At 35.7% G+C, this 17871-nt stretch overlaps 2 protein-coding genes and 1 pseudogene across 8 annotated transcripts; 2 read left to right on the top strand and 1 right to left on the bottom strand.

The window, feature by feature from the left end:
- Positions 1–441: 441 nt before the first annotated feature.
- LOC122041011 lies at positions 442–1474 on the top strand (annotated as a pseudogene).
- A 740-nt stretch (positions 1475–2214) lies between these two features.
- Positions 2215–5650, top strand: LOC121972148 (nuclear transcription factor Y subunit A-1-like). Of its 7 annotated transcripts, none has more exons than XM_042523853.1 (5): positions 2215–3114; positions 3645–3751; positions 3874–3945; positions 4163–4310; positions 4952–5650. In XM_042523853.1, exons 2-5 carry the CDS (start codon positions 3695–3697, stop codon positions 4975–4977), a joined length of 303 nt encoding a protein of 100 aa, XP_042379787.1. In that variant the 5' UTR covers positions 2215–3114; positions 3645–3694; the 3' UTR covers positions 4978–5650. The 7 variants fall into 7 exon arrangements, with proteins under 7 accessions (XP_042379787.1, XP_042379780.1, XP_042379754.1 ...); XM_042523846.1 differs by having other exon boundaries at positions 4163–4327; XM_042523820.1 differs by lacking the exon at positions 4952–5650 and having other exon boundaries at positions 2215–3072; positions 4163–4769.
- A 101-nt stretch (positions 5651–5751) lies between these two features.
- LOC121972138 (vacuole membrane protein KMS1-like) lies at positions 5752–13679 on the bottom strand. The gene is made up of 8 exons (XM_042523803.1): positions 13377–13679; positions 9314–9525; positions 8924–9002; positions 7662–7967; positions 6641–6795; positions 6425–6541; positions 6137–6310; positions 5752–6037 (listed from the first exon to the last, which is right to left on the bottom strand). Exons 1-8 carry the CDS (start codon positions 13441–13443, stop codon positions 5861–5863), a joined length of 1287 nt encoding a protein of 428 aa, XP_042379737.1. The 5' UTR covers positions 13444–13679; the 3' UTR covers positions 5752–5860.
- Between the last annotated feature and the right edge of the window lie 4192 nt (positions 13680–17871).

The following is a 17871-nucleotide window of genomic DNA, read 5'->3' as shown; positions in this document are numbered from 1 at the left end:
CGTTGCAAATTAGCCGTTGCAACGCGACGTTGCAAACTAGCCGTTGCAATCTAGCCGTTGCATGAGAAAAACAATATATATAGACACATTGTGCTACAAGATTTTCATTTGACTATCATACCATTTCTCAAACACATATACTAAAACGTGTTTCCTCCAAAAATGTCTCATTCTACAGGCAGCTCTAGCTCAAGTTCCAGCTCGACAAGCGAAGACGAAGTCCATGTTGAAATCGATGAGCAAGCTTATGATCCGGGTAAAGAACTGATGTTATTGGTTCTTCAACAACACCAACAACTTATGGAAGCATATCAGAGGAGGGACACGCGCCGAAGAAGGTTCGTCCAAAGAAATCGTGAAGCCGGGCATAAGAGGCTCGTCAATGATTATTTCTCTATAACCCCGGTGTATCATGATGAAATATTTCGAAGACGATTTCGAATGCGAAGAGAGTTATTCCTCCGCATAGTGAATGCATTAGAGAATCATTCAGTATTTTTTCAACATAGGGATGATGCTGTACGAAGAAAAGAGTTGTCACCACTACAAAAATGCACCGCCGCGATTCGTCAACTAGCTTACGAAGTCCCTGCCGATCATCTTGACGAGTACCTATGTATGGGTGAATCAACTGCCATCAGGTTCCTTTTCAAGTTCTGCGAATACGTGGTTGAAATATTTGGTGATAGGTACTTGAGAAGGCCAAATGCTGATGATGTTCAACGTCTTCTTCAAATGCATGATGAGAGACATGGCTTCCCTGGCATGTTAGGTAGCCTTGATTGTATGCACTGGAAATAGAAAAATTGTCCAGTTGCTTGGAAAGGTCAATTTACAAGGGGACATGGGTCACCAACAATCGTACTTGAAGCGGTCGCGTCTCATGACTTGTGGATATGACATGCATTTTTTGGGGTCGCCGGTTCACGTAACGATATTAACGTGTTATATGAATCTCCCATATTCAACAACGTCTTGCAAGGAAATATGCCGAAAATTAATTTCACTGTGAACGACACTGCATATACAAAGGGCTATTATCTAACAGATGGAATATATCCCGAGTGAACTACTTTTGTTAAGACTTTTCCTTGCCCGGAGGATCTCAAGAGGAAGTTGTTTAAGGAAAGACAGGAGTCTGCAAGAAAAAGATGTTGAACGGGCATTTGGGGTACTCTAATCTCGATGGACGATTGTCAAAGGTCCAGCTCGTTATTGGTATAGGAAAAAGTTAAAACAAATCATGTTAGCATGCATTATTTTGCATAATATGATTGTTGAGGATGAGGGAGGTCACGTGACAAATTGGTACAACGATGAAGGTGACAAACCCGCACAACCTATTCATGGCTCAAACCGAGGATTTCAGGATTATCTTCGAACACATTCTGAGCTACGTGACACTCAAGTTCATCACCAACTTCGTACCGACTTAGTTGAGCATATTTGGGGGCAATACAACAACAATCCGTGAATTAGTATTTCATATATTATTTTTAATTTCATAATTGTGGTTTATTTAAGTTATTGTTACATTTCAATTTCATAATTACATGGTAATTTAAAATAAATTTTATTTTCTTAACTTTGTAATTTTAGCCGCTCAGTTGTAATTTCATTTTCCTAATTTTATAATTTTAGGCGCTCAGTTGTAATTTCGTTTTCCCAACTTTATAATTCCGTTTTCCTAACATTGTAATTTGATTTCCTCACAACCATCTATTTTATTTAATAAATATATTTTAAAAATTAATATTATTTTTGAAAAATAATAAAATTATATTTTTAAAAGTAATATTATTATTAAAAATAATAATAATAATTTAAATATTTTAAAACGTATTTAAAATATATTTATTTAATATGATATAATTTTAAGATGGTTGAGTGGATTGTGGGACCTATAAATAATGAGTGTTAATGTTAAAAGAGATATGAGTGAAAAAATAATATTGTTATAGTGAGTATATGACAGTAAACTTCATACTTTTTGATAAGATGATAGATATTATAACATTATAACATTATGAATGTCCTAAGCTAATTCTTTTGACTCTATCCCTAACTTTGGGGCTGGTAGCCGTAGCATAGGACATTATCGATCAATTCAATACTCAATGGTGGTGACAAAATACAATGATAAACTAAATTATTATTTTGCTTAAATTATGAAGAAATCCCATTCATCTAAGTTGATAATCAATAAACCAATTACATCACTCCCAAATGGTCCCCTCCCCCGAAGCAAGGGGAGAATCTTTTAAAAACATCTATGTATTGTGTGAGCGAAGTTTTGTCTTCGAGATGGCTCGTGGATTACTAGATTGTGTCTGCGAAATTGGGCGCGATGTTTTTGTTTTTGTTTGGTTTCATCGATTGCTTGTTCTTTTGTTTCCTGGTTCCTACTCTTTGAGAAATTTGGGGGTTATGTGATTACTGAAGTTGGATGCTACTATCCTTAGTGTCTATGTTGATTCCTGATCGAATTAGATGTTTGTTGTTCAGAGATGGGTGGGGTTGGTTCTAAAGACGGGAATTTTCTTTTCTGATCTTGCCTCTTAATTGTGTTTGTAGCTTGAATTACGATGTGATTTTCTTGCATCGTGATGAAGTTCTCTGCAGGCTGCACTAAGCAATACTTATCGGAAATAGCTGCAAACTTGGGGATTTGGATGATCTCGTTAGAGTGGATTTCTGTGGAGTGATGTGATGTTTCCTAATGTGGGATCATTGGTGTCTCTTGAAGTTGTATTTATCTCTCATTTTTGGTCCAAAAATAATGTGTTCTTTGCATTTTCTTCTTTTTGTTAATTTTCGTTGGATGTGAGATTCTTCCTTGTCTTATTGTGTTGTGCTTGGACACTGTCTAGCCAATTAACTTTGCTCTCTTTGTAATATTTACACGAAGAGCATTGATTTGAAGGTCAGATACAGTGGAATGGAATCACGTCCAATTGGTACAAACCCAAAAGATCTGAAGGATCAAACTGCTTTACCTACCATAGTCAGTGCACAACCATGGTGGTGATGAAGTAGCTGCTGTGCATAACATCAATGGAGTCCATGGCACAGGTGATGCAATTAAAGAGCAGCAGAATATTGGCACAAGAGCAGGTTAAATTATTGTGCGCTCTACTCACCATTTATCTTATCTTTTCTCTAAGCACTCCGCTGCTTGTATATGAATTTGAACTAACATTTATCAAGGATTGTTAGGATTTCGAATTGTTTTGTGTTGAATGTTATGCATTGCGTTTCATGTTTTCTTTGCTTTTTGTTCTGTTCTTCATTTTATATTGCAAAATTTGTGAAATTTTCTTGTAGATGTGATGCTTGTAACTTGATTTTCAATTTATTTAGAATTGCAACATCAGGAATACTTATGCCTGAAAGGATAGCTTTATATATGGTTTGGGAGATATTACAGTGTTGAAATTGTTGACTACTGAACCGGACTTAATGGTTCACTGTTGAACTTCATGTTCTGCCTAGACGTATAATTTTTTTTTATTGATACTGCTCAATTCTGCTGAACACCCAAAGCCCTTCTTAGATCATTGACTAGCATTCATAATCAACTGATGGATGTACTAGAAATTAAGCAAATTAGTCTCATACATCTTACAAGGCCTTTTTATTGTCAGATGGGAATCTTGGAGATAAAAACCAGAATCTGCAGCCTACTTCCTCAGCTATGGCTCTTGTCATGCCTGAGATTATTGCACCCCAACTTGAACTTGGACAATCGATCATGTGCTTTCCTTACTTATTTTACCCCTCTTTCTTCTTATATATCTCTTGACTTGTCTTATTTACTCTAAATTGAAGCATCATTCCTTTAATCACATATATATCTCTGATCTGCTTTTACAGGCATGTGCTGCTTATCCATATAATGACCCTTATTTTGCTGGTCTAATGGCAACTTATGGAACTCAATCCCTAGTAAGTTTGTCAGATAATTGGGTAACAATGCCAGTCCATGTTATGATTTGTATTGGATTTTTACAGTTGAACTTTACTGTTATTTTACAATTAGCTGATCAGGAATAGAAGATTCTATCCATTTCTCATCCTTCTTTGAGTTATTAGGGATTATCCTAAATCGTGAACATATATATGATGTCTAGTCTCATGATTGCTGGTTGGTTGGATTTTACAGGTCCATCCTCAAATTATTGGAATGTTGCACTCCCGCATACCTTTACCTCTCAAAATGGTGGAAGAGCCGGTGTATGTTAATGCCAAGCAGTACCATGGAATTCTCAGGAGACGACAATCTCGTGCAAAGGCTGAGCTCGAGAAAAAAGGTAGTAAATCTCGAAAGGTAAGAGGAAGGAGCTTGACTAATTAGTTTTTCCCCCTATATATAGTAAGAAGTCCTTCAATGAAGTGGTGAGTTTTTTGTGCTTTTTTTCAGTTTACATCTGATTAATTTTAGTTTACCTGTGCACCATTTTTTTTTTGTTTGTCTAATTTCTCATTCAAAGATGGATAAGAGAGGTTACTAGAAATGAATAGATTCTATGTCAAGAAGATAAATCAAACAGAGTCGAAGGCTAGAGGCAGATGGACATGAAAAAATTCTATCTACTTAGATTGTTTAGGTAATCTTAATGTTACTGATGCTGTTGTCTTGCATAGATTTTGGTGGTGGGGAAATATTCTTGTTTAAACCCAATCGCCATGAATCCTCAATCTAATTGACTTATCTGTATCTATGCCGATGATTTGTTGGCTCTTAACTTAGTATCTCAGGTTTTATTCCATGTCGACAAAGATCTTCTCGATGTGCTTATATGCTTGTGTTATGAACCGAATGAGTTTGCTGATTGGCAACATGTTTGGCTTGGGATGATCTATGTTATTATTTCTACCAGTTGTGAAACTATTGTAATGCTCTTAGTAGAGTCAGCAGTATCTTAATTCATGCTGTTTCTTAAAACTTCAGAAGTCCGATCATATAAAGTAGTATAATGCGAAGAACACTTGATTTAACGAACTGAGAGTTTCGAATTGGCCGGCATATCTTCACGAGTCACGCCACTTACATGCAATGAGGAGGGCCAGGGGTTGCGGAGGTCGTTTCGTTAACACAAAGAAGGCAAAGAAGACCCACGACGGAGCTACTAAAACTGATGCACCAGTTTCATTAATGCAGTCAGCTCTCTCTTTGAACTCCCTGACCTCCGATGGCTCGAGCAACACAAATCCACCGAGCCGCATCCAGAAAGCAACAACACCTGAATCTAAAGTGTTCCCCAGAACAAAAGGTATCTGCCAAGAGAAGTCTGGATCACAAACTGATCTAAAACCAGGTGAGAAAACCGAAGATGAAGACCACCTACGACAGCTTTGCAGGAGGATTCCTGTGCTCGAAGAATGCATTCACACAGAATTGAAGGTCTAAGCAGATAAATAGGAGTGCAATTGGAGGCCAGGGGGGTCCTTCAAAAAGGGACTTGTTTATAATCCTGATGCTCGAAGGCAATTCATTCTTGGCTCGGCTTCCTTTCTTGTTTACATTTCCTTTGTGTTGTGTGTGAGGAAAGTAGTAGTTTAATTTGGAAGACAATGGTAGTGAATGTATTTAGTTTTAGGCATTTACACTATCTACAAGTTGCAAGGGAGATGAAAACTAGTGTGAATTATTCAGATTTGATTTAATCTCAATCAATTGTGAGCAAACAATCGAATAATAAGTTACGGTGGCGAGAACTTAGGAGATCAGGCAAGGCTTGTAATGTAGAATGGTTTGTAAATGATGTGTTTGGGCTTTAGCTAATTAGTCTTTTTTTCCTATTTATACACAGTATAAATCATATCATTAAAGTGAAATTAATGCTCTCTAATGCGATTATTAGATAGACACAGACTTCAATTTTGGTGCTTCAACCATCGTCGTCAATTCCAAGTCTTGCTGTTTCTTGAGGTATCCTTGTGCAGTAGCATCGACTATCTTCATTAAGAAGTTTATGAGCACGAGCCAGATCACGCTGTTCCATATCAAAGTGAAGGATAAGTTCCATCGCTTTGCCTACGAACGAGAGAGAATTGGATCACGAGAGAGAATCGGATCGGATATCAGCTGGAAGTGAAAAGATTTACACTTTTAGTAGATAAGAGATCGACTAACCATGCCCTCTGAGATGGTCGATGCTGAATCGGAAGATGGCAGATACTTCTCCTGAATTATGTTGAGGTTGGAAACCAGCTTTGTTAGAAGAGGCGGGAAACCAGGGATCAATATTAGCTTATTCTCCAACCATTCGAATATTTCGTTGTTGAACAAGGAGATGATAAAAACTGACTGAAAAATAAAACAGCAAAAAGACGCTAGATGTTATCTCCCTCGATGAGATGAGTGGTGAAGATAGGAACCTAAAAAAAGTCATGATTTCAAAACAAAAATAAAAAAGGTAACCTGAATGTGGGTCTTGATTATTGCTTTTCCGATCATGGTTGCTAAAAAGAACTTCCAAAATGGGATTCCAAAATGTCCACATGTTATACCGGCAAGATCAAAGAGTGGGTTAGGAACCTAAAATTGCAATCACACCATCACAAAAGTGAGAAAACGAACAGAAATATAGCAATCATAACAATTAGAAAAAAACAACTCTTTTGGAATGATACTAACTGAAGCTAGTAGTAGTATTGTGAAGAAGTTAAGATGTCGGAACTGTGAAAGAAGCCAATGCTTAATTGGTTTCAAATAAGAGGAGAAAATCCCATTTTCTGATGAAGCAGGATCTAGTTCCGCCAATGTCTCCACTTTGTTTTCAGACGAGCGAGCTGCAATACTTCTCATGTGTCAGTACAGTTTTTGTACTAAAACTAAGTTGCTTAATATTCAAGGAACCAATAAATAGAAAAAATCAGATAAAAATATTTAGTAACAAAATCAAGACTTATAAGTTTTTTCTTGTTTTCCAACTGATGGTAAACTCTAAACAAGTTAGTACTGGTGCATTCACTGTTCAAATTAAGATATATCTTAAAAATATATATATATATCTTGCTGAAAAATCTTTGCAAGGATTTAATTCTTCCTACGTTTAGGTTGGAAATAATTATAAAAGACATTCCAGTTCAATAGTGAAACATCCTACAGTCTACTATCAGAAATTTTAAGGATTTCGTAATAATTTTGTGATACATTGTAGAAGTCTAGAATCTTGATTCATATTCCATATCTCCCAAAGTTGTTTTTGTTCCAAAAAGTGACAAGGAAGGCCCTAATGTAACATATTCCAAGAAAATAAGCAAGCAGCGAGATTTTCCTCCAAGATACCCCTGTCTAGATGTTTTAATACAAAATTAACTATATATCTAACTCTAAAGAAAAATAAATAAAATAAAATACATATGAATTTTGAAATATATATATATATTCTGTTGAGGGTTTTTTGGCCCACCTAGATGGTTTCTCCAGAAAGGGGTATTTGGAGAAAAACAAAGCAACAACCGTCAAATATATGCAATTTTCAAATAACAGGTTCTTTTGGCATACTGTTCTGAAATTGAGACTTCTAGTAACCAGTAATTCCAGAGGCATGGGATCTGGCCAATTATGAATGTGAAGAATCAACAAAATCAAAAGAATTTCCAAGTATGCCATGCTTTATTAATTCATAGCAAAGTCTTAGGCAAGAACCTACCTGCTCTAGAGATGAAAAAAGGAGGAAGTTCACCAAGTGCAGTACCCAGCCCCCAAAGAAAAGCCTCTAGTTGAACATGAGGTAGTATACTGCTCATAGAAACTCTAACTCGGGAACCAGGTAACGAGGGATACACTGGGGCTCCAAAATCAGAACAGTGCTTTTCAAGCCATGAAGGACCAGATTTAAACTGTATGGTGTCATATGGTGCACTTTTTAGATCAACTCGACCGCACTGTGTAGCTTTGATGGTAAAGAAGGCAATGTGTGGACCTAAATAGAGTACAAATGTGTGCAAGCCAGAGCCTACAGAAAAATAAAACAAGTTAATTAGAAAGGAAGAACGCAACAAAGAAGTAGCAAAAGTGTAAAGCACGCATGGCACATCCATAACAAACTTGACAAGCTAGATGATTTTGCAGAATATTATTGAAATAATCTGGTTTAAAGTGCAAAAACTTGACATCAGCGCTAATACACTATATAGACCACAAGATTGGATACAAGATTAAAGATTTTTCATGGTACCATAAGTCCATTGCCATAAAAGAACCACGTATGCTAACAGATTCATTTTGGCTTTACCAATCTCAACATTCCTCATTTTTTACCAAAAAACAGGTAAGATCTCTTTCATACAGTGTTTTCTAAAAATTTTGATAGTCAATTCAGTGGCAGGATGAAATCCATATAGTTGATCCATAACAGCTGGGCACGGGCCTACCATCTTGCTGTTTTGATGCAGAAGTGTGATGATAAAAAATGTCAGAGAGAAAAGAAATAACAGTTCTCAGAAACAAAAGTCAAATGCAACCAAGTGAAAGCCTTTTTAAATATAGCTGACTGGTTATGAAATTTGAAACAGAAAGACAACAAGTAAAATAAATAAAAGAATGCAATGTGATTGGAAGACAGTTCCTGAAGAATACAAACATTTTAAATTGTGTCCTACCTACCTTTAAGAAGATAACTGAAGATGACTGATCTTCAAATTAAATAATAAGTATCAGTTCATGAAAATTACATAATGCTGAAGATTAAACTTTTTTTATTTTAATATTCAGTGAATTACTCCATGTATTTACTCACCTTCAACAGACCAGATATATGTGTTAGCTGGTAAGTTGTATTGGAGAAACAACATGAGTAGGACGAAGACTTAAAGAGTACACCTAATTACTTGAACTCATGAATCAGTAGCATGAGAAGTTCATTTTTTCTGGATGGTGCAACAAGAGTCAGTTAACTGAAAGCGAACTTACCAAGCCCAATTGATGATGCTATCCCAAGTGCCACCCACCATAACATAAATTTTGCATATCTAGTGAGCTCTTGAATGTGCTGCAAGCATGAAAAGAGTCAACCGAAAAATACTATGTAGTTATAGATTTATTTTAACAGTATGGAAGCAATGGCTCTTACAAAAGACCTTCATAACCTCTTACAAACAATATAAATAATCTTATAATATTATTAAAAAAAATATAATATCAAGCAAAAAAGTGGTATATTATAGCTCAATCTATAGAATATCGCTAAGTGTAACTCATACAATTCATTGACTAATTTCATCAACTAGCAAAATTTTAGAAAATACTGACAGATCAATGTAATAGCATATAAAAGAAATAAAATTAAGTCACAAGAATCACCTTCCCTTGGGGGTCATAATCATTTGTGAAAAGAAGTCCAATGGCTAATAATGGTATAATCAAGAACAAAAGCACACCGCCTCTAGTGATAATACATACAAGCGATCTTCTTAAATATTGCAATGTAGCAAGTATGAATAGCTGCAATGTCCTGAAGGGTTGAGTTGTCAAGGTCAAATTTTGTAAATTCATTTGATGCTTTTTCTGAAGTTCTGCATAATGAAACAATAGAATTTAGCCCAGCAAATCTAAAAAAAAACTAAGTTTATAATGAAATTTTAACAAATAGTCATATTTCTACAATGTGATGTGATAACTACATAAAATCATTTTACATTATTTCATTTTCTCAAAACTCAAGGGTCATATAGCAACAACTAACAAGTGCATTTGAGTTTTGGGCAAACGGTGATGAATGGATGTGTAACATAAAAAAAATCTCAATAGAAGCATTTTCTCAAGTGATATGGTTTCAGCTGTAACATTTAAAAACATTATGAGAAAGATACTTTTTGCTAACAATATCAGCTAGCACATCCTGATATGAATAGCAAAGCTGGCCTGGGCCAGGGCTACCAGGGCTCCTGCCTAGGGCCCATAAATACCCAGGGGCCCATTTTTAATAAGTTAATATATATATATATAAACATTTTTTTTTCCTAAAATCAACTTTTTTTATCATTTCCTTGTCGAAGCCCTCACCGCCCGCAATTCTCCTCGCCAAAGTGCCCTCACGATTCTCCTCGCCAAAGCCCTCCTCGCTGCACCTTCCCTCCCTCATTGCAATGACTATGGGCCCTCTCTCAAAGGCACCCTTCGTGTGGCTGGACTGCCTCGTTACTTCACGCTTCTGCAAACCCTAAAAGGTCATCATCTTTGCTCTTCTATTTTGATCAAATCGTATGACTTCAGACTAAAGATAGGGCTTGTGCTCTCGTAGTGCCCTAACGCATTTTCCAATTGCTTATTTTGATCTTGGATATGAGTATTTTCAAATTTTAAAAATTTGTGCTCTAGTAGATTGTTCAAGGCCTTTGCTTGCGTGCACATTTCCAATCTTAATAAATTAAGAACAACACTAAAAATAAGCAAGCCCAATGAGTTCATATCATACTCTGTCTAAGCATTTTAGCTCCTTTGAAAAGCATTGGCGCACATGTAAATTTATGAGGTGATCTACCAACTGAGTTATAATCCTTGTTATAAACATTTGAAGATAGAGACAATTTCATATTAAGGTAGATGCATGTTTCATAATTTCACATAATAGCTCTCTATTTTTTTTATTGTATTTAAGCTTAATATAAAGAAATTAGTATTGCTTGAAAATCTTATTCTATTTATAATTTCTGAAATGATGGATATTGTTTTAATAAATAACCAGTTAACTTCACTGAGTGATTAGAATACTTCTTTAATAATTATTGGTTAAAATCCAATAGCAAACAATATAATATAGCAACCTAACCATGGAACTTTAGTTGACTTCAGTGTTGTCGATGCTCCTAACATTGACATGAGCAGTAGATTTCTAGAGAATCTCTCTTATTCCCGGAATTGCTACTTAGTTAATGTCTAGAATTTGAGGGAAATCAGTAATTTCATGCTAGGTTCAGTATTTTTTAGAACCATATTGTTCAGAAGAGTGTGCAGTAGTTCATTTAGATGAATATATAAAAAGACAGAAAGAGATTGAATTTCTTTAAAAAAAACTAAATTGACTCATTGAGATAGGAGAGAAGAAGACAACCTTAGAGAGATGCACTTGTAATATTTTGAATCTATATTTGGGTTCTTGTATGATGTTGTAAAATTAGTTTCATTGGATGATGATGAATTGATGAGTTCTTGTGTGAATCTTGAAAATACTTTAAGAAATGGTGACACTTCTGGTATTGATGCAAAATCTATGTTTTCATAACTACAAGTTTTGCAAATAATGTTACCAAGTGAATCTTATGAAACAAATAAAAAATGGTCTTTCATTCAAATATTAGAGTTTTTAAAAACAATCGATATGTTTCCAAATGTGATGATTGCTTATAGGATATTATTGACAATACCCGTGACAGTAGCATCCACCGAAAGAAGTTTTTCAAAATTAAAATTAATAAAATCTTGCGGACCACAATGACTCAAGATAAACTAAATGGATTAGCAATTCTATGCATTGAAAAGAATATTTTGGAAAATATTGAATATGATGATATTATTGATGATTTTGCCTTTAAAAGTGTATCACGAAGATACTTTAAATGAGTTGCCTCTATGTTTTTTTATAGGTGTATTACAGTCAACAATTTAACTATATCCTTTGCATTCGCTCTCATTTTTTCTTCTGATTCAAAGAGGAGGAAGCGAAGAAGAAGGTTTACAATGTCTTATGTAAGCGATACTTTGGATTTAGATGTGAAATTAATGAGAGGACATCTAACAAGCTGGAAGGTTTGTGTTAATTCTGAGGAACTAACATATTCTTTAAAAAATCCTCATTTTTTTCTTTATTTAAAGAGGAAAAATAGTGTTGTTCTGTTTATCTGATATTTTTTATAAACCAAAATTTATTCTACTTAATTTACTGAGCAACCAAGTAGGTCATTCACCATGGAAAGTTTTTGCTCACCACATGATGCCTTAGTCAATTTGAAATTAAAAAAAATTGCAGCGTTTTTAATTTTTGTTATTACTAGGATTCCTATACATAAAATTTAATTCATTTATACTAAGTTTTAATATTTCTTATCAAGTGAAGTATATAAGTAATGCCACTTTTTTTTGGATAAAAGGATTTTAATGCTTAACCACTAATAAATTGTTTAAGTTGCTCAAACTCAGTGAATATATTTATAACAGGTCTTCCTAGTGTTCTCTTCATTCTTCCATATTCCTATGTTGATGTTGAAAATAAGGATTATGGAGGTAAGCTGACTAGGCTACACTTCTTTATTATTTCCTAGATTAGTATTATGGAGGTAAACTTATTTCTTTGCATTTTTGAGTTAAAATTTTCTTTACTGTCAGTGTCTTTTGCTAAGTGATTGTTCTTCGTAAACACCTCTTGCATTCTGAATGAAATTGATTACAAATAGAATTGTTATTCTTGGATAATTTAATTGTGTAGGAATGGAAAAAAAAAAAATTATATCCATAGTTTTGGAATTGATGCTTCATTTTTATTTCTATGTTAGAATTGCAGAAATTTATGTGTAAATAAAAAAGGAACAACCGTCCTAAGATAAAAAATCTTGTTTCCTTGTCCCATTTCTAGAAACAAAATTTTATAGATTAAAATAATTATTACTTAGGCTGATCGAAAGATAAAATTGAGGCATAATTAATAATTTCGCTCCGGGCCTTAAATAACAAGGACCGGCTCTGATGAATAGGTTGCACTTAGTCCTTTGGTACAAAGGTTTTCAATCACTGAAAAGAACATTCATGATGTTCTGCTAATTTGAGGAGTTTAAGAATATGAACTGACAAAGCCCGACAAGTTATTTTAGAAGGGGAAAAAAACACTTGTTTGATAACGTTCATGATTTTCTTCTGTTGGGAACCGTTTGAAATTATGTAACTCTAGGGGTTGTATTGGTAATTTTAATATTTATTTAAGTTAGTGGGCGGAGGGGGCTACCTAGAGAAGGAAGAAACCTAATTTCCCACTCAACAAGGTAGTAGAGTTGTCGTCCTTCCTTGCGTGGTATTTCCTGCGCCGATCATCCGCACGACTTCCCATCCGATGGAAGCTCCCCATCGGATACAGTTATAGAATTTTTTTTTAAACAATTAACTTTTTATGCTATCCATTATCCAGCTAGGTTGACTCTCTCTATTTCTTCCCATCCTAAGAGTAGAGTTTTATGCTAGCAGTATGCTTCCCAAGAATTTTATAGATCATGGAGTGCGATTCCAAGCCAAGAAATCAAAAGATAACATAGAAATACAACCGGAGGAAAATTCCCCTAATTCACGAAACAGCAACAGAGCTAAAATTTTTCTCATAAGTTAATCCAAGGAAAATAGAATCAACAAGGTCACCGGAACAACGAAAGCAGACGCTAACCAGAGATCACGGGCGCCAGATCTACAGACGGCTCCTTAGAACTCGCGGGCGCCTCCCCGGGGTCCATCTTCGCCGACAGCGTCAGATCCCAGAAGCGTGCCGGCGATCTCAACCCTCGAGCGATCCTCCTCGATCGAGCGCCGGAAGGGGGAGGAACAGAACGGGGGACGTAGCCGACGACGGCGATCCCTTTGCCGGAAACCTAGTTCCCGTGCGATCCTCGAATCGAGCAGCAACCTGTGGCGTGCCGATTTGGCGTCGTCGGATCGCAGTAGACGCGACGGAGAAGCATTCCGCGTTGCACACTTGCACTTAAATACCTGAGACAGAAAATAGAACAAGACATTTTTAAAACAAAGACCCTTTATTTTCCAGAATCACATAATTCTATCTTTATTTGATCATCCACCTCGCGAGCAAACGAACGGTCAAGATTAATTCGATCAGATCGTACGGTTCTAAGGGCTTATACCCGTATCATTTTTCTCGTATTCTTTTTCCCCTCAATTTAACTAGTTCGGATCCTCTGTCCTGAAACTTCTCTGTCCTCATGTTCCACTATCGATCGGATGGTCCATATTACATCTCAAGGCATCATGACATCTTTAAGATGTGTGCAGTATCCTTGTGATGTGTAAGGCATCCTTGAGATGTAATCTGGATCGTCCGATCGGTAATGAGACATGGGGACAGAGAAATTTTGGGACAGAGGATCCGAATTGCAATTTAACAACGGATCACATTCATTTTTTCTTAAATATAATAATTATTTTAATTTAGATATTATCGAATTCTTAATCTTCACGGATAAACAAGAGAAATATAAACAATGTCGAAGATCTATAAACCTAAAAAATATCATTGCACAGTTAGTAGGATCGTTGATGTAAAAAATCATATCGACTTGTATCCGAGAGTTGATGATATTAAATCCTTAGATGAGTGTTATCAGGGGTGGATCCAGTGGAGGGACGATATCGGCGGTCGTCTCTTTTTGTCGGCGATGAAACCCCTAATATTATAGGGTTCTACCGGTGAAGATAAAGAATATCATCCTTTGTTTATCATGATCATCTTTCCATATTTAAATTCCCGGATCCGCTACTTAATGTTATCATCTTTTATCACAGTTGATGTAAAAAAATATAATAATAGCCATGCTAAATATCCCTGAAGAGTGAGTGTTATCTTTTCCAAAGTTGATGTAAAACATATGATAATGCTCATACTAAATATCCCTAATCGCCGGCTTCATGGAAAATCATATGGTATGTAGGATCGATTTGGTATCACATCATCTAATCGATAAGTTCGAATCGTAAAATTGTACTGTCCTACTAAAAATCTGAAATTGATTAAATGTTATTATAATTGTGCCTAATTAATAATTAGAAAAAATTATTAAAAAAATCAATTACATATAAATACACTAATGCATCTGAATGCTCGTTCGGACGTTTCGATTTAAGAAGAGTGTGCATCGAATAGGTGTGCGTGTATCATCTCTCTCTTTCTATATATTGTGACATTCACAATATATATCACATTATTATGGTATCTGGCAGGAGGAAGTCCAGTTAGGTTGACAACTGATTGAAGTCCAGATTAATTGAAATATGACAGGAAGTTCTGATGGGTCAAGTTCAGATTGATTTAAATCTAGCAGGAAGTCTTGGTGGATCAAGAGACCTGACATCAAGGATGTCTGTGATTGGTAGGTGGAGATAAGGCACTAAAGGAGAGTAATCTAGTAAGGACGAGTCCTAGTTGTTGGATTGCAATGGTTGCAAATAAAGCTCCACATTGAAAACACTTGGAAAGGATCATGAACTTATAAGAGACCTTCTAGGTAGAGTCCAAAAATAAAATCATGTGGGCTTAGGTTCAAATGGGACAATATTGTACCATTGTAGAGATATCTTAATTCTTTTGGATCTAACATTAATAGGACTGTAGGTGCTAGTTTAGTTTAGAGTCATTTTGGATATTTAAACTGAGATCATGACTAGATCCTGGTCTTAGTAAGATGAGATTTAATTAATAATGTTATTTTATATTGTATTAATTCTTTTTTGCAAGTTATTTTTTAGGCTAACATGAACTTGCTGGATTAAATTGCAAATAATCACCTTGAATGAATAGTATCTGAGGTGCTTCGGAGTTACGAAGAGGCGTCTCGGAGCTACGCAGAGGCACTCTGGACACAGCGGAGGTGACCGCGTGCAGATAAACTTCAGGGATAGAAGTTTGGTATGTAAAGACGCCCTAGAGCACATTCGAGGCGCCTTAAAGTGCATTGGAGGCTCCTCTGAGCGCTTGGAGACGCCCTCACGTAGATAGAAACTGAGGGCTTCAGAGCTGATAAGAGGCCGAAGTTTACGAGATCAAGTTTGAAGTTGAAAGCGCCTCGGATGAGGTTGGAGGCACCCTCGACACTCTATAAAAGCAATATTCAACCAACCACAATGCAACAACTTCAATACAAGCTCATACGACCGTTCTGCCACTCCAACTTCACTGTGATGCTATCGTTCTACTAATCTATAGCATCCAACTGTCGCCAGTAGACCGACACTAACACATGAGCATTCAACTTCAATATTTCAGTGTTGATAATAATTTAATTAAAGTTATTTACTTTATTACTAAGGCAGTGTAGGTTTATTACACTGTCCTTCTTTGTATTCTTGTATTCAATTACTCTACCAAGAGTTTATCGGTAGAGAATTTAGTGGATTATACATTTATAGGTTCAAAAGACCTAGGTCTTGGAGTAGGAGTCACCAAATGCCTCGAACTAAGTAAAAAATTGTGTTATTTTATTTGTGTTGTGTTTTTGTTCATTTATTCCACTACGCACTTTGTTTTAAAAAGCCGAAAGAAATAAGTTTAAAATATACGTGATTCACCTCTCCTCCCCCTCCTTATGCAACCAATGGTCCTATAATTACATGTAAGTTTAAATTAACTAATAATTTAACTACTATTCTAGCACTCAATAATATTTATGTTTTTATATCACAAAATAAAATACTATAAAATCTAATGCTTTAGGGTATGTGCATTTGGGCAAACAAAACAACCACAAAATGATCCAGTTTAAAGGCCAATAAAGTAATCTCTAATAAAAAATACATAGAATCTTTTGTAATGTAAGATTATGTCAATTCTATTGATCCCAAGCAATTCCAATGATTCAGCTCCAACTCCACTGCAAAAGATGATTCCAAATCATCGAGAAGCGATTTGGTACTTCTAGATTGTAAAATTGTGCGATTTGGTACTTTTGTGATCATGATTTGATACTTTCTGCTCACGATTTTGCAAACCATGATTGTACAATCTCTTTTATGTTGGAGTAATTATCCTCTAGGGTTTTGATACTTGACAATATACCTATGCTGTCAAGTTTGACCAAGGGGTATCTAAACATGACTTGATGTTTGGAAGTAGAAGTCTAGTCAGGTCAAAGATTTCCCGGATGACTAGCAAGTGAAAGTTCTGGTGAGTGAAGTTAGGTGAGTTAAGTCTTGATGAGTGGAGCTAGGCGGTGAAAGTCCTGATTGTTGGTGCAGGTTGCACTAATAATCTGATTTTGATGTATGACAGATAAGTTAAAGTTAGATATATTGTTTGTTTAACCTTTCTATCAAGTATGCTTGAGTTAACTGGTATAAAGGACCTGACACCATGCTGAAATCCAGTTAGGTATGTGAGACCCAATAACTGGTGGGAGGTCCAGATAGATCCGCGGGGCCTGATATCTGTTGGGAAGTTCGGTTGGGTCTACGGGACCTGACAATCGGCCAAAGTCCAGTTGGATCTGCAGACTTGACAACTGGCAGGAAGACTTGGTGGGTCAAAAGCAAGTCAAGCGACTGCAGTTGATAATGTTGGTTGCTACTCGGAATACTATTCTAGTTCCCCTGTACAAAAATTTATACAAGCATAGAACTATCCTAGCTACCCATGTGCTCTACTGAAGTTAAATTTGGATTGCAAACGATGCTTAACATTATTAATCCAATTGTCCTTCAGAAGTTAAACTTGGATTGGAAACGATACTTAACATTTTTACTACAAGTTTAACCGATGTGATCTTCCTAAGTTAAATCATATTACAGAAGATGATTAAACATATATTTCAAAGATTGGCTTCCCGGTTAAACATGGCGAGACACTAGGCCTTCTTGAGTATGGGATCATCCACCACTTCCTAGACAAAGTCTTTCAAAGAAATGTGATGTTTAACTTCTTACAGTAACCCTAGGTTTAACTATAGAGACCACAATAGAAACACAAGATCGAAACATAAAATCAAAATACAAAATCGATAGCACGAAATCGAAACATAAAATCTCTAGCCTCTTGTGTTGGTATTTTAGAATCCATGCAAAGAAAACTAACTAATTAATTCGAAGCAAAAACCATTAATTAGTTATACCTTTCTTTGTAACTAAAGACCTCTTGATCTTTTGTTGTATTCCTCTCCTTC

Source organism: Zingiber officinale, chromosome 1B (genome assembly GCF_018446385.1).
Source record: "Zingiber officinale cultivar Zhangliang chromosome 1B, Zo_v1.1, whole genome shotgun sequence".
Classification (NCBI taxonomy): Eukaryota; Viridiplantae; Streptophyta; class Magnoliopsida; order Zingiberales; family Zingiberaceae; genus Zingiber; species Zingiber officinale.
This window is presented reverse-complemented; position numbering and strand designations above follow the sequence as displayed.